This window comes from Canis lupus, chromosome 37 (genome assembly GCF_011100685.1).
Source record: "Canis lupus familiaris isolate Mischka breed German Shepherd chromosome 37, alternate assembly UU_Cfam_GSD_1.0, whole genome shotgun sequence".
Taxonomy (NCBI): Eukaryota; Metazoa; Chordata; class Mammalia; order Carnivora; family Canidae; genus Canis; species Canis lupus.
In genome coordinates, this window is record NC_049258.1 from 13,980,275 (window position 1) to 14,001,078 (window position 20,804).

General features: G+C 38.8%; 1 protein-coding gene across 4 annotated transcripts in view; it reads left to right on the forward strand.

The window, feature by feature from the left end:
* PARD3B (par-3 family cell polarity regulator beta) overlaps positions 1-20,804 on the forward strand; it is a 980,882-nt gene that overhangs the window by 869,232 nt on the left and 90,846 nt on the right. For 3 of the 4 annotated variants that reach the window (XM_038585495.1, XM_038585493.1, XM_038585494.1), the window contains one exon: positions 11,359-11,491. In XM_038585495.1, coding sequence (XP_038441423.1) covers positions 11,359-11,491 — 133 coding nt within the window. Of the gene's footprint in view, positions 1-11,358; positions 11,492-19,315; positions 19,493-20,804 lie in introns of those variants that run through there. The other variant, XM_038585496.1, reaches the window with a different exon arrangement.

The following is a 20,804-nucleotide window of genomic DNA, read 5'->3' on the forward strand; positions in this document are numbered from 1 at the left end:
GTAGTTATGACGTGTGAGGTCAGAGAAAGTAAGGTTCTCCCAGGGTCCTCCTGATAGAAAGAGTAATTCTGATGATGATGCCCTACCCTATTTGAAATCCTCCAGTGATTCCCCATCATCATCCCTTCTGGAAAGATTGGCATATGGAGCTATTCCAGTCCTACCAGCAACGTTTCCTAGAATTTCTCCACCTACTTCCACACTTCTACTGTACCTGACCATGTGCCCTTTCATGTTACCATCCCTTGACACCTGGTATGCCTTCCACAGGCATGTCCAGTCATCCTTTCCTTATCCTTGCTCTCCTTTTCTCCTTGAGGCCTTTCCTGGCCTCCCTAAGCAGAGCTAATCACCATTCCTCTGAGCTACTGCAGAACTTCATTATCCTTCATGATACTTCCTCAGAATAATTGCCACATTGCACTGCAATTATTTACTTATATCTCCATCTCCCCCCACAAGACTATGAAATCCCTGAGGGTCGGGTCTGGGTCTTAATCACCATTACATCATCAGGGCCAGGGACACAGCAATATTTAAGAATAAATAAATGCAAGCTTAAATAAATGTATTACATCTGAAAACATTCAGGGGGTTATCGGAAAACTTTTATAAAGGTAGTTGATGATCTAAGTTTGATACCAACTTACTACTTTCAATTCCATTCTGAAAAGAAAGTCACTATGTTCCTAAAAAGGATTTATAAGAATCTAAACATCTTTTAAAAACAACTAAAACTGTCCGTAGGAGATGATAATGTAAGTTGTCTCTATCCCATAAATCCCTCATGTCAGGAGGTCAGCATGAGGTTACAGGGTCACCAGAGCTCATTTTACATCCAGGTAAATGAGAGCTGTGGGATATTCTTGGATCTGACACCCTTTGGGACCTAAGTATATGGTAACTTTTCATGTGGCTCTTTGAAGCTGAGAATCTGTTTGGATTGGGTAATTATTTTAACCCTATTTAAAATTGCAGAAGAGCTCAGCCTTCGCAAATATAGGTGTAAAAGGAACGAAAGGAATTAAGGTAATATTAAAACATGTTCTTAATAAGTTCCTGGACTTAATTGCTTTTATGCTAATCATATCAGAATACTGCATATCAAATTTTATGTTTATGAGCTCGTATGATTTAGCAGCATATATGTGATAATGAAGACCTGTCCCACAGTCACATCCCTATGTGACCCATGTGTTCATGGTGGCTGTTTGGACAATTTATTATATATCCCTTTACTGGGTACGAAGGGGAAGGACTACCTTACATATACCACATGCATTTAGAAGGTTCTGTCTCCTGATATTTAGTATGAGCTGCTAATCATAATCTTTAGCTTCTTTCAATGTCAAAACTTGGGTCCTTTTAAATACTTTATTTCCCTATGTTACTTTAATTATTTTATCAACATCTTATATTAGAAGAGGAAAAATGTGAGTAAATAATTGCTGTTTTAATCTACTGACATCTGGTTACCACAGCATACAATAGCCTTTCCTGACTGATATTATCCTCTAAATTTAAAAAAAAAAAAAAAAAAAAAAAAAAAAACACCATTCATGCACTAAATCTCTAAAATTCTATAGTTGATTAGGCTTTATTTCCTTATTGTCTGAAAGGAAAGACCTAGGTGTCCAGCTCTCGGGAATCAGTGGCCTTTGATGGCATTCCATGATCCCCTGGGAGAAGACAGACCTTCTATGTTGTTTCCTCTGAGGAGGAACATATTTCAGAGGGGCCTATGGAAGTCCCAAGGTTTTCTGGTCCGCAGCCCACAAAGGCTCATTTTTCCCAGAATTGACCCTGAAAGTTTAATCCACATCTAAATGTCAGATATGTATTCCTAAAACTCAGGCTGTGTTTGACTTAAGCCTAGAATATAATGATTTTATCTTGCAAGTCCTACAATTGTTGGTGAGAATTTCTTTGGGAAAGTGTGTGTTTGTGTGTGTGTGTGTGCGTATCCGCGTGCGTATGTGTACTATCATTAATTTGCTCAACTACTGTATAAGCAATAAAAGCTTATTTCTATTTGTCATTTTTGTTCAACTCAAGAATGTGATTGAGAGTTAAAATAATACAAGTTTTATAGGATTCTTCCATTTACCTTTTTATCAATGTCTTACTAATTTGGGGGAGGACCATAACACTGTTCAAGAAAACTTATAATGTTCGGACACCTGGGTGGCTCAGTGGTTGAGCATCTGCCTTTGGCTCAGGTCATGATCCTGGGGTTCTGGGATTCAGTCCCACATCAGGCTCCCTGCAGGGAGCCGCCTTCTCCCTCTGCCTGTGTCTCTGCCTCTCTCTCTGAGGGAGAGAATGAATCTCTCATGAATAAATAAATAAAATCTTAAAAAAGAGAGAGAGAAAACTTAAAATGTTTAATGTGCAATCATGTCTCAAGGTTGGTTTCTGGAGCCATTACAAGAGACCAAAGTTGTATATAGTCAGAATTAACCTTGAAAAACACTTTTGGAGAGTGCTATATTGGATCCTACCTGTAATCTTCCACTATACCCATCCAACACAGTTTTGTTTTGTTTTTTATTACTGCATCAGATAGCTATTCCTTTGGTTGAACACCAGATGAAGTGTTTGGCTTGCATATAAGGGGCCATGTTGTATCAGTAGTGCTTATCTTAAAATGCTGGAATTATCTTGAGCACAAAGTGAAGCAGACATTTAGGAGTTCCTAAATGGAAAAAAAAAAAAAAAAGTTCCTAAGTCAGAGACACTTAGGAACTGACACCAGCTGAGGGAAACCAACTCAGTTCATGTCCAGAATCACATGTTCATTATGTAGAAGGGCCAATGGGAACACGATCACTATTTAAATTGTTGTTTGCCCCCAGGCCTTCATTTTTGTCTAAACTTAAAGGTTTTGTGCATCAGTGAAATACAGTTAAATGGTGCAGTGTCACTATCCCTCAGCCATGTAAGAACAGCTATAACCTACAAGAGTTATAATATAGAAAATGGTTTATTTATCATCTTTAACAGAAGATGTAGTGGATTCACAGTTCCAGACTGGTCCAAATCTATTTTTCTTTGCATCTATGCATGTTTGTTTTGCAAAGATGTAGAGTAGAAATGAGGGGCTACTTTCCTGCCCTCCAGTGTGAACTTTTCAACCACATTTTAAAATCTTTCTTAAGAAACAAAATTACCATATGAAATACTTGATAAATTCCTTCTGTGATCCTGCATATACTTTGTATTGTTAATAAAATTGGCAAAATATTTCAAGACAATGCATACCATATGCTTATACATAACTTTGAGTGTGTCCAGTAGTCACAGTGTCAACCACTTAAGGCTCAGAAACCCTGTACTGCAATGGAAATATATTAGAATACTATTCAAAATATGAATAACTCAAATGGATATTTTATGGCCAATGGCAAAACTGGCTTCTGAAATTTGAACACAGCCAGAAGGTCATTGTACAGTATCAGAATAATGCAATTATCTGTTACAGGCTTATAATGACGAGTTGAAGCTGTGAATAATAACCTGTGTGTTGTTGAATCGTGAATAACAGTGTCACTCCTAAGAAATTTCCACCTTTGCTAGAAATGGAGATAGAGAAGCAGAATGTTCTGATTAGAGAGGGGCCTCACATTGTCTCAAGTGATAAAGAGCAAAGGTAGAGCAATGCCTTTTATCAGAAAAGGAGATGACATTGATCTGGTGAGATTCTCAGTCACAACAATCAATCACAGGGGAGAAAGTTGTCCTTCATGCATCAATGAGATTACTTTCAACAGTAAATGGTAGCTGTGGTTCATGGTGTGAGTGGAAATGCTTACCATTATGCAATCAAAAGTGCCAAGGGAAAGGGGCCTTTATTTCCACTAAGGTTTGATTCATTGGGGTCAAGGTCCAGTCCAGGGTTAAGATTTCCAGGACAAATCTTCAAGCTCTAGGAGTCAGAGGGCCAGTTCCACCAAGCTAGGGATGGAAATACCAAGACGAGGATCTTAAAGGGAACAGATGCTGAAAACAGAAAACATGTTGAGAAAGACAAAAGGTCAGACTCAGGTTGCCATGGTAAAATCAGGAGCCCAGGTAGGCCAAGTCACATTGTCAGATTGTTGCATCTAGGTCAAATGCCACAGGCAGCATGAGGATGGCTAGGGCAAGGACCACGTTCAGGATTACAGGCTGACCTAATACATCATTGTGTGTGGTTTTGTCTTCTTCTTCATGACCTTACTTGCTTATCAACCTCCCTGGACCAGTGTTTCAGCCTCTCCACAGGATCCTGACATAAACAGTCATTTTTTTGAGCTTTCAGAAATGTATACAAATATATACTTTTCAAAGTTATATATTAGCATAAAGCACATTTTTTTCCCAAATTCTTCCACCAGTTTTCTATATGATATCTAATGTCTCTTAAGATGTCTAAGTGTTGATTCTTTGTCTATTAAATAGTATGTCAGAGATAATTAACAAAAGTAGGCCTCAAAATAAAGAGGAGATTTTATTTTTATTTTTTTTAAAGATTTTATTTATTTATTCATGAGAGACACACAGAGAGAGGCAGAAACACAGGCAGAGGGAGAAGCAGGCTCCATGCAGGGAGCCCAGTGTGGGACTCGATCCCGGGTCTCCAGGATCAAGCCCTGGGCTGAAGGCAGCGCTAAACTGCTGAGCCACCCGGGCTGCCCTAAAGAGGAGATTTTAGATGTGAAAATTGTATTTTGTCTTTAATATTATTTACCCTTTCTCTAAACTCATTACTCTTAACAGGAATTTTTAGGCAGTTGTGGTAAGCAGAGGGTAATTTAGAGTAATTATTTACTTAACAAGATGACTTAAATCTGATAGAAATTAAATGTCTGTATGAGGAAAGGCATTTTCTTGTTTTTGGGCGGGAAATTCTTCTGCAAAAATAATTGTAAATGAGGGCAACCGTCATACAGAGCGATGGTAAATTTGGAAAGAAATTAGAAAGAATTCCAAATGTTGTTTATAGGTAGTCAAATATGGATCCCCCAGATTTCACTGGGCTAAACTGCAGAACCTTACTTGTCAATGTACCTTTGAAAAAAATAGGTATCCGTTAAAAGAAATTGGGAGCAGGGAGAAAATAGGGAATTTATCTAATCATAATTTTCACTGAATAGTTACACAGGATAATTTTCAGAACTGTTCAGAACTAAAATATCACTTGAAGAATTCTACAGAATTAAGCCCCATTAAAAGCCACTATTTATTATTAAATCTCTTTTAGTATATATGGGCCTGCTATCTACGTGTATTTTCACTGTAGAATATTTAATTTGTAGAATATTTAATCTGTAGGATATTAGTATAAGTGCTGTTGGACTATAGTTTCCATAAATCTTCAAAATGCTTTTGAATTAATGATCCTGAGTGCATTTATAAGAATCTCTCAACTGTTTCATTTGACAGAAATCTTTATCATCAACAGAAAATAAGTTAACAGTTGTATCTATGACTATCTGTCTCTAAGGGAATATTCTTTTCTAGAACCTAGTTTAGGACTTCAAGTAAAATAATATTGCATATAGATAGTAGGGTTTTATTATATTTATGTCATCAAGAGTGTAAATGCCACAGAATCTCAGGTACTTTGGGGGCTCTGTTCACACTTTGAAAAAATATGTATATATATGCCCTGTTTTCTAAGGCAGAACTATGGTACTAAGAATATGGTACTTGAAAACTGTGATGATTTTTTGGTCCTTAAATGCAAAAAGACAAAACCAGCACCCCTTCCCATGGGAGAAAAGAACAGCATCTTGGCATTCTTAAAGGGTACAGAGGTGTTTCCCTTTGCACCATATCTTTTAGGAGGCTAATCCTTTTTCAGAAAGCTTTTAAAATTCTACCCCTTTGTAAATACAGAAAGATTAACATCGTTATTATAGAATTAAACTTTTGATGGATAAGCATCAAAATAACATTTTTACAGTAACTATAAAAAATTAAAGACTCTATCAAACCCCAAACTCAAAAACACTCCCTAGTCTACTGATTATTGTTCACATGCATTCATCTAATTTAAATAGTTTTTTTCAGTGAGTTTGTAAGGTTTATAAGATCCAGGTGGGTGTTATAGGTTCCATTCTCTAAGGACTGTTTCTTAACCACATCACCCATTCTGGACCCCAGGCTGGTACCTACAAATGAGGGCTGTACTCACTGGAGTCAAACACCTCTTCTTTAAAATGGAGAGCCACATATCTCGAGGCTATCTGAAAATGACACAGCTCTTTGGAATTAGTTATATACAATTGACTCAGAGGGTGCATGTATTTACATGCATGCCCGCTTGAGTATACACACAGATTCATTGCAGATTAATTCACAAGTCCAGCAATGGTTCATTGCTAGGGATCGACTCCTTCTTATGCAGTGAGTGGTGAATTTTACCAGGAGCAGCCCTGGCTGCCTCTCAGTCCTGGTCTTGATCCAGAGTTTCACTTTCATGTGGGATCTCTGTCTTTTGATTCCCTTTTGCACCCCATTCATTTTTATATCACTTTCCCACATAAGCCTGTTAGAGATGTAATATTAATTACCCAGAAATCTCAGTCTGCAATTGTTCCAACATCATGCTTTAATGAATACAGACTTCATTGCATGTATTTCTACTACTTTAGTGACTTCGATTTCTATTTTTATTGCAAAGTTCTGTGCAAATAAAAGAATATCAAAAGGTATGGCTATAAACGTGCTCTGCTAAATTCCCTCTGCCTTGAAATGCCTGTGAACTTCTGCTACAAAATGCCGGCTGCATTTTAATGCCTTTCTTGCAGGCAACATGTTATAGTAGAAATCACACTAGTCCTGAAGTCACACAACTCCCGGTCCACCATCTACCAGTCGTGCTATTTGTTTGAGCTTCAATGCCGGCATCTGCAAAATGTCACTATCTATGTCATCCTCACAAATTTGATTGAGGATTAAAGCAGGCGAAGTATGTAAAGCATAAATACTATGCTTAGGGCATCATAGGAGCTTAATATGTGTTAGTTTCTTTTCTCCAGCCTGCAGCAGTAATGGGAGGAGACCTTGGCAGACACAAATGAACACTCACTTTTAAAATGCACTTCAATTAAGGTCACTGTAAATGAGGAGAATGTGAAGAGTAAGAAGAATAAGGTTAGATTTCAAAGGAGCAGATAATGCCTTACTGTGATGTTTATTGCATATGGAAATGTATTACTATAGGTTTACTGCATATGGGAATATATTACTATGAATGAAAGGACCTGGTTTCTGAACTCCTTTACAACTTTAAACTCTGTCCAGCTCTGAAGTGTAATAAGAAGAGCCTATTTAACTACCTCTGCCTTTAAAGGCATAAGCAGTATCATTTACACAAAGTCACTACTATATAAATCTGTTTGGTTATACTGTTTGATTTAATTATACATAAAATTTCAGCACATTGAAAGCGTAAGAGTGGCACTGATCATCTACATATGAATACAGGTGGACTAGGAACTTTTTTTGTCAGAATGGCCAACCTTTACTTCATCCAGTGAACAAATAATACAGAAAGCTTAGTTTTCAAAGTAGGAATTTAAAGATGGGATTATTGCTACCTTGACTGATTTTATATAGTTCCCAAGGCTATTTGAGTGACATCCTAATCTGATGGAACTTCTGAAGCTTCTCAAGAATCTTTCGGTAGATTGGTAATAGCTTTCTGAAGTTCTGGGTTGAGAAGGATTCTAAGGCCATGTCTAGGCTCATCAGGAAAGAATGCTGTAATTGATTATTTAGGTCTGCTCTGGGCAGAAAGTGGAGGGAGTAACAGCCTGTATCAATGTATTTGGTATATTAGTGTTCCATAAATAATAGCTATTATAATTATTGCTGCTGTTATGACTAAGGTGTTTTTATGTCTCTTCAAATTTCTATATCTTCAACACAAAATGGGATCAATTAACTGCTTCGGTCACGGTAGCTATGCCTATCATTTTTATTGACTTGATGGTAAATGTGTATTATCTTCAGAGAAGAGCTGAAAAATGAAATCGGAATTTGCTCTTCCTGATTTTATTATATTAAACACTTAATATAATTAAGGGGGAAAAGCCTGATACAGTTACTAAGGGCAGAATGAGACTGGAGAGAAAAAAAGAGACAAGGGTGAAATGCAGTCATTATGAAACATTTGCACCATGTCTCATAGTTTCTTTAAAATATTCGCACAAGGGAGAAGATACAGCATGTTTTGCACTTAGATGGTCCATGACTTTCTAGACTTTTTTCTGGTTTTTTTTTCTCTGAGGCCAGATTTCTTTTCTGGGTAAATAGTCATGTTCCTGTCAGCCATAGGGGATTTTCTGAATCCTAAACAGCTGATTTTGTATTCTTACCCAATTCCTTCTATTTGAGAACTAAAATCTGATCAAACCCATATTTTTAAATTTATGTATTTATAGGCATATGGAAGAATAGTTTATAGTCTGAGTATGATTTTTTTTTTCCACCACAAATGTAGGAAAATTATGGGGAGTTTTAAAACAGTGCCTTATCAGGTTTTTTGTTGGTTGTTTTTTTGTTTTGTTTTGTTTTTTTATTACTGATGACTTCATTCTGCTTGAATTCAGTGCTTCAGTTTCTTTGGGTAAACTAATAGATTATGTATGCAATGTTTGCACTGAGTTGATTGAACTCATCTGGTGAGTTTGAGCCTGGCTCACACATTCACGTCATCAGCAGAAGCCTATGCATTGCATACAGGCACCATAGTTAGCTCACAGTCCTCAAGAGGAAGGGAAGCCAGTCCACATAGAGCTGTGCTCCCAGGGTTCAGAAAAGCAAATTGGACCTTCCAATTTTTTTCTTACTGTTATCTTACTGTTATCAAATGCTCAAAAACTTCAAGTTTTTTTTTTATTTGAGAATAATTGACATACAATATTACAGGAGTTTCAGGTGCACAGCATAGTGATTCAACAACTATGTTGTGCTGTGCTCCCCACAAGGGTAGACCCCATCTATCACCATTCAGTGCTGTCACGGTACCATTGACTATATTCCTTGGGCTGTGCCTTCCATCCCCATGACTTACTCATTCCATAACTGGAAGCCTTTATCTCCTTTTTTGCCCATCCCTCCACTCCCTCTCCTCCGGCAACCATCATAATGTTCTTTGCATTTATAGGTCTCATTCTGCTGTTTTGTTTGAAAGACTTTTCTTTAAGAAAAGCATAGTAAAGAAACAACTATCTTGAGAGGTTTTTTTTTTTTTTTAAGGATTTATTTGTTTATTCATGAGAGACACATACGGAGAGAGAGGCAGAGACACAGGCAGGGCAGAAGCAGGCTCCTCACAGGGAGCGTGATGCAGGACTCGATCCTGAATCCTGGGATCACGACCTGAGTCAAAGGCAGGCACCCAACCACTGAGCCATCCAGGCATCCGAATCTTGAGAGTTTTTAAATACATATTGAAGAAAAAGAAAGATATGTGATCCCTAAGGGTTTATCTTTTCTTAATAAAAGGCATCGGCTACTGAGTGTCTGTAGAATGCATAGGGAGCCCAGAACCCTGTGCTAACTTTGTAAAGCTGTTGTAAGACATCAACAATTAACTTATAATCTAGTTTGGGAAGAATGTTTTTCCTCCAAAAGATGTTCAGTCATTTTCTTTTTAGTTAAAAGTCTAGTTTCAAAACTTTTTCACAAAAGACTAGATGACTTCTTTCTGTTGCTTTCAGATATCTCCTTTAACGTGAAATCTCATTTAAATTTTAAACTCAGTTGTCATTCTTGGGGATCTTCTGGCATGCACAGCTCTTTACAGTGGGTCCCTTTATTCCTCTTCTCAGCTTCACCTGTCCCTCTTTGCTGCCCCTTCCCATATACCCTGTATACTAGAGCAGTGATTCTCATCTACCCATCAAACACAAGTGTCCTTATGATTAACAAGTTGCTAAAAATTGAGTTCGAGTACCAATATTTGCAAGTGATATACTTCTGTCATTTATTAGATTAATTTCAAAATATCCCTGAAGTCCCAGCACTCATTTTTATCCTAACTAGCTCCCTAAATGAGAAAGGGAAGGGAGCATATATTTCCTGAGATGTGGGTGAGCCAGGACAAAAGAAATTGAGGATCATTGCTTGCCCAAATTGATTTGTTTGCATTCCCCCAAAGCAAGATGCTTTCTCATTTCTGTCCTTCATATTTCCCTTCTCTCTTCCTGAAATTTCCTCATCTCACTTGTCCAGCTGTTGAGCACCTATATATCCTTCAAGACTCTAAGGTGTCACCTTCTCTGTGGAGCTTTCCCTGCTCTTCTTCCATGGCCCTGCTCTCCCCTGTCAGTTTAAGCAGTCTCTCTCTCTCCTACCATCCCTTTTTAGACTGCTGTTGTAGCAAGCACATGGGTTGTAGTCTTCTGTATCCTCTTCAGTTCTCTCCCTCCCAGACCATGTGCTATTTGTGGACAAGGATTATAAACTGTTTGTTTTCACCTTCCCAGATCTTAACATAAGATCTGGCATGATAGGACATGATAGGACATTCAGTTATGCCTCAGATGAACCAGAGAAGCTGAACAATTGTCGGAATGTGCCTAATGTTCTCCTCTTACTTCCTGGCCCTGAATTGTATCACATGATGTTGGTTCTGTTGAAACAATCATGACAAATCCAAGCTAAAAGGGGCCATTGGCTGACCAGTTTGGGGTTGCATGGATGAATCACTGGACAAAATGTGATTCCTGTGAGAAAGAAGTGACTAAAGTAAAGAGAGGAGAATCTTGGACAAGTAACAAAGATGGCATATTCTACTATCACCAGTTTTTTTATATTTCTTCTTACTTCTTGATGTGGCTTCCACCTTCTTTGTTTTTCCTATGCCCTGTGTGCCCACATGCTGATGTGTATGCTACTCCCCACAACAAAAATTCATCAGTGTCATTGAAATGAAGACTGGCACCTGCCAACTCTGTGTCACATCCAATCTTCAGGTCAAACAACTGGTCTCAAATTGGCAACTTCTTATTTGAGAAAATGAAATAACTACATTAAAATTTAACCAAATTCTGTGGATATGATTATAAGAAAAAAGTGATGGCTCTTTTAATTGCTCTAAAGGTCAGGACCTTACCTTACCTTTTCACTCAAAAGGCATTTATTAATCTCAAGTCAGATGTTTTGACCCTTAGAGCTAAATGTATTTACATAAAGACCATTTTTTGTTCACTTTTACTACTGATTTTACAGTTTTCCTAGCATATTTGAATTACATTATTGAATGTTCCAAATTTGGATGTCAGCTCCTTTAATAAGATCAAAAATTAACTTTCCAGGATGATGTACACTGTGTGACTGTTTTTGTCTGATTATGTCTTGCAGTGGCCGTCCTACAAATGGAAGCACTGACCGCATCCAGAAGTTACGAAAAGAATATTATCAGGCCCGGAGGGAAGGATTCACCTTATATGAAGACGATGAGGGAAGAGCAAGACTAGATTATGACCTCCACTGGGTAAGCCCATGCCTCATTCTCATCATTGAATTCATCTCTACTGAGATAGTTTCTAGCAGAAGAACATGGCCAAGAATGTTCTATACATACTAAGTTATATTTAGGTTACTTGAGTTTTACAGATATGAACATTACCCAAACCACAGCCATCTTGTCCCACAGAAGTTGTTTACATAAATCAAACCACACTAATGCACAGTAGTTTATTTTAATTGCTTTCATATTTACTCTCTGTTGGACTTGTATACCAACGTGTTAGGGTGGAGCAGATGGTCGATATTTTAAAGAGGACAAAGAATCTACTGAGCCTTAATCCTTGCCTCCCATCACTTGGGTTTCAGAATCTGGGCAAGCATTAAAAGACCATGCAACATAAGCTATCTCTCCTTTGGAAAAGGATATTAGAAGTAAATTTCAGAATGGCTATCTTCAGAGATATCAGTTGTTTATATATTGCACCTGAATAATTCCCATTTTGCCGATCTTACCAGTACACTAAGATAATTTTATTTATTTATTTATTTTTAGAGATTTATTTATTTATTCATGATAGACACACACAGAGAGAGAGAGAGAGACAGAGAGAGAGAGAGACAGAGAGAGAGAGAAGCAGAGACACAGGCAGAGGGAGAAGCAGGCTCCATGCCGCGAGCCCAACGCAGGACTCGATCCTGGGACTCCAGGATCGTGCCCTGAGCCAAAGGATGGCGCCAAACCACTGAGCCACCCAGGGATCCCCCAGATAATTTTATTTAGAGATAAGAACAGTTTTTGTATTAGAGGGTTGTCTTTGCCAAATCCTTCAACATTTGCAAACAGAAAAGAATATTGTGACCTCTAAAAAGATTTCGTGGGTTTTTTCAGGATAGTATGATTCAATCTCTTGTCTTTTTCAAGGCAAGGCTGTATGAACAAAACACACTTAACTTTTGGGCATCCACAAAAATACCAGAGAGTACTTAGAGTTGGATTAAAGTACATGTCACATATTAGGAATGGGTGCCTGCCACTGAGTCGGTGTTCAATAAATCCTGGCTCTCGTTACTAACATTATTGGACCAGAGCTGTCCGTGGTAATAGTGATGTCCTTGCAGTGATGCCAGCTCTCACTCATCCTCTTTGATGGCTACTGCCTTCTACTGTCGTTTTTAGTGCTGTTTTGAGAAGCACATAAGGAACTCTTTTATCCCTGGTGGCCACTAAAGACACCAGCAATTTTGAAGGACAAATCTATTAAAGGAAAGTTTCCTTTCCTGATTTTCACACTCATATTCATGCTCACGAGGTCAGGGTTGGGAGAATCCAGCAACCAAGATGACTGCTTCCATTTTTCACTTCGGTGCTGCGGTATCTCAGGCATAGCCCCTCTCAGTTTTATACTAGTGTTTGAAGGCCAGCTGCAGTACCCACCATTGTCTTGCAAAGTACCTGAAACTCCTCGGCTCAGTAGATTCTCCCTCCTATGATGGAGTTTAATCAGAAATGCAAAGAAAGAATTAGCAGCCTCCAACCAAATGGTTCTGGCCACTTCCAGAGATAGGCATTTCATAACTGTAGATCGTAACAAATAGCTTTTTGTTGGTTTTATTACCTATGTTAGGTTAGGATTAAACAGAATGACATTTATAGCGATGGGGCAACTGGTCACTTAGACTCTCAGTGACACAAGAGAAAGATTTCCATGGAATAACAATTTAGATAACAATGTACTCCATTTTAAACTTAATTGAGATCAATGTATGAACTGATGACAGACTGTGTACATAAGGTTCTGTCTCCTCGATCAAATAAACAAGCAATGAAATAAAGGGAAGTTGTTTCCACCATAACCAAAACAGACCACCGTGTCCAAGGCACTGAAAAGTCTCCATCTCAACATCCCTGTGAACTCCTATGAGCAAAATAAGACAAGTAATTTTAGATTAAGCAGTCCAGGTTGTTTTGACTTTATTTTATGTGATCTCCTAACATCAAACTAAAAGGCTGAAAATGCTTAACATTCATGAGACGTTTTCCCTGACCCTCACCAAACCTGAAATAGATCACCCATACCTTCAGGTCCTCTCTATCTTAAAGATTCTGTTTTTATCCCAAGCCAATGTGGAACCAGACAATGTAGTGAGTAAGAAGTATCTCTCTTTTGTGTTTCCCATGCTCAAATGTATTGAGCATTGCCAAAAATGACTGATTTTATGTTTCCCAGACAAGTGGGGACTAAGGCTTCCCAAAGGGATGCCTACAAAATGCACGGTCATAAAAGACTCTCTGTGATTGCTTCAGATACTCCAAACCAGGGATTAGAATCTCAGTGTCCTTTCCCCACTCTCCACAAACCAAGGAAAAACACTGGTATCTTTTGTCTGCACAGGCCTGAGAAATTGCACCATTGTCTTGCTACTTTGGAATAGATCTAGGAAAGCAAGTTTAGAAAGTTAACATTTCATCGTACCTGCCAGTCAGCCAGATCTAACAAGGCAGCTTTTATTGAGACTGTAGTTCCTAATCAGTCTGGTCTTCGGCATCACGGAGGGTGCTTGTTAAAATTGGATCACCAGGGACACGTGGGTGGCTCAGTGGTTGAGCGTCTGCCTTTGGCTCAGCGCATGATCCCAGTGTCCTGGGATCAAGTCCCACATTGGGGTCCTTGCAGGGAGCCTGCTTCTCCCTCTGCCTATGTATCTGCCTCTCTCTGTGTGTCTCTCATGAATAAATAAATAAAATCTTAAAAAAAAAAAACTGGATCACCAGCCCATGGAGGAGAGGGGTGGGGCCCAAGGGAGGGCTGCCAGGTGTTTCTCCATGTGGTTATCAAGGTTTCCAACCCACAATTCTAAAAATAGGACATTGATTCCAATCTCAGCAAAGTAGTTCCAGCCTCTCTAATAAAAAAATTGTCACATGGACCAGCATCATCAAAAACCACTTTCATGGACTCAGAACTTCCTGGGCCTGATTTTATTCCCTGGAGTCACACAATACTGGGAAGCTTCTAAAGTATTGAGAAGGAAATTAGGAAGATAAGTTACCTAAGAACTATTTTTAATAGACCAGACAGAAGTATGCTCACAGATATCTTTAAAGCCAATCTTAGTAAAGCAGTCACTGGAAAAGTTATTAGGATCTATGAACATTTTTAAAATATATTATTGTCAATGGGACTAATAATTCTCTCTTTGGCCTGCCTTGGACTTTCTGATTTTCCCAGGTATCCTATATGTAGTTCTCTATCCAGTGGCTCGGAGCAGAAGGATTTTCCCACTGCTCTCTTGGGTTCTCATTTGTTCCCACAGCACTTGCTTCTCCCTCTCTTTTCTCTATGTCTCTGATCCAATATTAACAGATATTTGCTCCATCTTAATGTAGGCCAGGTGCCAATCCAAGAATACAGAACTATCTCTACCTTCGAGGAATTCATAGCCGAGCCAGGAATACAAACATCTAAGGCAAAACGAAGAAAGGACAATAATACATATATGTGAGAAAGTCTCTAGTATAGAGAAGTATTAGCTTCTAAATGAGCTCAGCAATAGCAGTTCATTCTGCTGGAGGCCGGGTGTGCAGCCAGGGCTGTGGGGACTCTACAGAGATCATTTAGGAGTTGCCTCAGCGGACAGATTTGGTTCCTTTTCTCTCAGATTTCTTTTTCCCAAAGGAGCCTCTGATTTATTCACTTCATTTGTGTTAAAATAAATGAACACACACAGATTGCAAGGTTTGTAAATATGGACATGAGACCTTAAAAATCTTTTCAGCCAGCCTGTTCTGTAGCTGTTTTCCCATGGAGGCTCTGAAAAGCTGTAAAGAACAAGTTGAGAGAATTTCAATGGCTGGAAGTAAAATGGCCTGGCGAGTTTTTATAGGCCCAATTAAGTAAGCAAGATATGCTAGCTGTGAAGTGTTAATATTTGCCAAAAGAAAACATAATACCTGTTATCTCCTGGTATGTTATTTTCTGTAAAACTTGTTAAGATGATCACAGTCCTCTGGCAACAGGCTAGAGTATTTTTTTATTAGCAGATAAAGATTATCTGCTTATTTAACGTCAGCATGAATATCCTGTAAAGTAATTTCAGAAACGGGATGGCTCCAGAGTTTTCTAAAAATATCAGTACCTTTGTCTTTTTTCAAGAGCTGCATGGTACATACCATACACTTCCTCCTCTTCTTAACACTCCCGCTAAATTAGAACTTTTATCTATGAAAGGAGTTTGTAGACACAGATGGGAAGGAGGTACTAGAATTTCCACTGCTGTAGAATACATGGTAGTATATCTTTCTGGCAAAGGGGATTGGTTCAGGTGATGGTTGGGTGAATAAATGAAAATACTCTGAAAGATTTGCTCACCCATTTTTGAAGATGGCCTAGGAGCCAACTTGAAGAAACATGGTTGGCAACTGTCTAGACAAGAAACACATCTGGTAAATTCTGCAGTCAGAGGAAAGAAAGAGCAAGATGCTGAGATCATGCTAACCATTTTATGAAAGGGATTAAAGATGGAATGTGTAATAGCCACATAAGCGTAAAAACTATCAGAAGGTTTTTTTCTAAATGTGAGGGATAAGAGAAATGAGCTCCTGCTGTCAGTGTCCAATACCAAAATTGACTTGTCTATATTTTCCCTCTCTGCATCTTAAAGGCATCTGAAAAAAAAAAAAAAAAAAAAAAAAAAAAAAAAAAAAAAAAAAAAAAAAATAAAAAAAAACAACTAAGGACACTGATAAAAAGTTCTAGATTAGTCAATGGCTCTTAAATCACAAAGAACATAAATCTAACTCAAACTGTCCTAAGCAAAAAGGGAAATTTTGTTGGTTTAAAATCCGTAGGTATATCTAACTTCAGGCAAAGCTGGATCCAGCTCCATTGCTATTCTCTTTGTAGGCACCATTCCCAGGGAGTTCCCTCTTATAGTGACGAGACAACCATTGGCAGCTCCAACCCAACACCTTTATGAAAGTGGTCTTACTTCCAGTACATCCAGGAGGTCTCAGATCTGATGTTCAGTGCAATGCTAAATGGCTTATTGACTCAACCTGGGTCAATGCCCACTTCTGAACTCTCATGGCCAGAAAGATACAGTCCTTTTACGAGCCAGAACTAGGTTACGAGGTCACCCTGGAACCATAAAGGAGGATCAGGCCTACACAAACCCCAAGAATGAGTCTAGATGAACAGGTAGTCCCCAAAGGAAAATCAAGGTGCTAATTAACAGGGGAAAGCAAAATGGAATGCAGGCACAGTTTATAAACTTTTCCTCATCTTAGATATTTAAGAAAAGAAAAAGAAAAGACCTTTTCCCTTCATGTATTTTCCTCTTTATCATTAGAAAGAACAGACTATTATCAATCTTAAACTTGCTGCCATTATTGGTAAAAGGAGGAAGAAGATTTATTTTTGTCTACTGGTCCAAGATCTTTAAGCTATCCCAGGAACCCAGATGGCATCACTGAGTTGGTTATTCATGAGAAATAACCAGACTTCTGGCTACTTATTTAGGTAGGCAAGTGGCATTTTGATTCACCCCAGACCTAGGAACTCGCCCCAGGGCGAGGCAACAGAATTCTTTGAAAGGACTATAGGGTAGACTTGCTCTATGTATAGCCTCATAAATTGTTGTTTTGTGATAAGAATATATTCTGTATAATATATCAAATCATTATGTTGTATACCTTAAACTAATACAATGTTGTATGTTAATTATATCATAATTTTTAAAGGAAAGATATATCTAAAAATCTTCAAAAGAGAGAATGAGGTAAAGAATTAGAGCCATCATATGTATGCATCGAGTAACTATCATAATCCAGTTCCTACCATAGGACAACCAAACCCTTCTTAGTTGATGAGGCCTTGATAGCTCCATAAGCTGTTCCTTCCCAATGTGTCTCTCCATCACCAGATTATTGTTTTCCCTGATTTCCCAAAACAACTGAACTGAAGAGTGGAAGAGGTACCAAGGCAGAGAAAAGAGGAAATGAATACACATTGTGTTCAGGAATTAGATGGATTTTGGAAGGGTGTAAGATTTGATCAACTTGATGTTGGTGAAACATCAGCTATAGAGTTGGGACTTGCTCATCTTGACTTCAGAAAGTAGTGAAAATTTGAGGAAAAAAGAAAACAAAATAAATCAAAGACTTTCATTTTTGTTTGGTAGTTTTAGTCCTTTACATTTCAATGTGGCTTTCATAGGAATGTGTTGACATATTAGCTATATAGGGGATCATATGAGTGAATTTCTAACTTTTAAACATGGTGTAAATCATTTTGAAAGAAGGCAACATGTTTATAGGCAATCCCCCACATGGAAATAAACTGTGTTTCAGAAACTATTTAGAAATTGGCAGTTTGGCCCTGGGAATGGTTTTCCGATGGGGGAAAAAATGATTGGTTGTTAGGGTCCCAAACTAGTCTGCAAAAGCCCACTAAAATCCAATAACCTTGTGCTAATCAGAGACAATAAGCAAGGAGCCCAGGAGTAGGGGGCCATCTGAGCCAGGGGGAAAAGAAGGAAATTCCTTTCTTCCCTCTTTCCTAGATACACATTAGAGATGTTCTCTAGCCCCTTCTCATCTGTGGTTAAGAGTGTTTCCCCAGGTTTCCTGACCTTTAATCTCCCCGACTTCCCCATTGTTACACGCACTTAGACCCACCTTTTCTCCCAGAGTGCTCAGGAGCCCAAAGTCCTCTCTCTGCCCCATTCCCCACCTCCCTCAAAGTTCCCTTTCACTCAAGACAGTTCATCTCAGCTACACTTTTGGGGGGTGAGGGGTGCAAATAACATAACCCATAAAGACTCTTAACATTCTCTAAGAGACTTCTGTTCTTAAAGAAGATACTTGATTCACCCTAATGAAGTGCAAAATTAGGCACTGTAAGGCAAGTGTAGGAGGAAGGAGCCATGGAATCTCCCCCTGGGAACTGTCTCTATGACCTCGAGGGGCAAGGGCCCATGGCTGATGCCTTGGTGTAATTCCACAGCCTGAAGTTTCTTTAGCTCTTTTATGTATGGAGCCTAGTCCCCAGATTTCCCAATCTGACTGGCTTCCTGTGGGCATTGAGCTGATCCTGAGAGTGGCACTGATTTCTCCTCTGAACAGGCTCTCACCTCCCCCAAAAAGCTTGTTGTTCCTTGGTCTGTCCTCTGTGGCTGTGGTCCATGGCTAGTTGCTACAACCGAGACGAAGCACGTCCTGACTAAAATTCTGTCCTGAAGACAGCTACTCTGAATTACAACTGTCTTCCCATCCAGGCTTTCTAAACCTACAGATGTCGTGAATTTTAGACCTATTAATAATAGCAGGCATGAGAAGCATTTTAGTATAATGAGAACACGGATTCTGAAGTCAGGTTGCCTACATTCACATCCAGGATATAGCACTCACTAACTGGGTAAATTCGGGCTATTTATTTAACCTCTCAGTCTTTTTTAAAACTAGGATAATGGTACTCACGGGTCTCATATAAATATTGTGGCAATTAAATGATTATTACATGTAAAGCACTTAGAATAGTGTCTGGCATGCAGTACATGTTCAATAAATGTGAAGATTGTTTAAACAGTGCACATACTGAGGTTTTCAGAAATCATATAGTCCATTCTATCTCAATCCTTATTGGAGCTTAACCTCTTCAGTTATCCCAGAGTCCTGGGACATCATACAACACACAAAGCATTTAGGAGGCCTTCCGGTCATGCACACTCTGGTTACCACTGAGGTACCCACAGTCCCTTCAGGTGGTGACTGTTAGGCCTCGTTGTAAGACACTTTTGGCAAAATCCATTGGTCAAAAGGTCAGTAATTATTTCCCTCTCTCCCACACAGAAACTTTTTCTTCAAAAGTGCGCTCCTTTCATCCCTGACCCTGGGGGCACACCTAATCTCTTTAATGAGCTTATGCTAAAATCAAAGACCAAAGACCAGAAGAAAGAAGCTTCTGCTTTCAGCTCTGCAAAAACCCTAAAGCAAAGAAATACCAGTGTCTAGTTAATGACTTAAAATAGGAGGCAGAGGGGAATACAAAGAGAATTATATGCAAATTATTTACTCAATAAATTATGCTACAGCCTGATTAATAACAAAAATGACATCATTTACGTAGCACTGACTCTAACAGATACGTGTGAACACTTTATATAAATTATTCCAGACAACAAATCCAGAAGGTAAGTATTTTTAGTCCTATTTTACAGATGAGAAAATGGAGGTTTTAAGTCTCTGCACCACAGTCACGCAATCATTAGCAAAACTGATAATTCTAACCTGAGCTAACTTCTGGTGGAAACAGAAGGAAAGGAGCAATGCTGTGGCAGCTGTTTAGATCCTTTTTTTACATGAGACCTTTGAAACAAAGGGGAACTCTGAGTATTTGTTTATAAGGGCCATACAAACTGTGCCTCTGTGGAACTACTCTTTAATTAGCACTCTTATTTTTAACCCAATAGTAAATAGTATGAGTTCTCTGTAAAAGTCAAAATGAAATCATTCTTTTCTGCAATAATCAAATAAGTTAGCCTATCTCTGGCTTAAACCCAACCCTAAATACCAAGAAGCAGAAAAAGAAAGTTCAAAACCACATTATTTTTCCATAATATGTCAAATAACCCTATGCTCTACTTACATTAGAGTGAAAAAAAAAAAAAGAACTCTTTCTGCTTCTAATGAACAATTAATTCCAGCTCAGGATGTCGAGTTTAGAATAGGTTAAGTTTCCCCAAACCACAGCCGTTTGTGTTGGATCATGGTTAAAACCCAAAATTCCAACTTCTACAATAATCACATTCTTTTCTTCTACTGCAATGGGAGAAATGACCATTTTATGTAATATAGGAAAAACCATAGCAGAAACTCCTATGAATTCCAGATTTCCTAAAACTCTTCTCAAAGCTGTTTAAAATCAGTTGGATACGTTTCATTTTAGCAAGAGCTCGAAAATCCTGAAATTAAGTTTGGGTACTCTTTTTTTTTTTTTCCTAAACAAAGACGTTTGGAGGGGAGGATGCGGAACCCCATTTCAGGGGCACTCAGCACACGTGTATCACTAAAGCCGGGGGACGATTATAGACCCCCACGAGGCACGTCTGTGTTCAGATCCGGCAGCCCGGAACGTTCCCCTCGCACACTTCCGGTGTCAGTAGCCAATCAGCTCGCTGCGGCGGCCATCTTGTTCTTTCAGTTTCAGGGAAGTCTGGACCCAGAGTGAGGGACGGGGCTTCACCTCACGTGGTTCTTGTTAAGCGGGAGCGAGCGGGGTGTTGGGGGCGGGGGAGCAAACTCCCAGGAACCTCCCCTCTGGCAGACGAAGCACACGAGT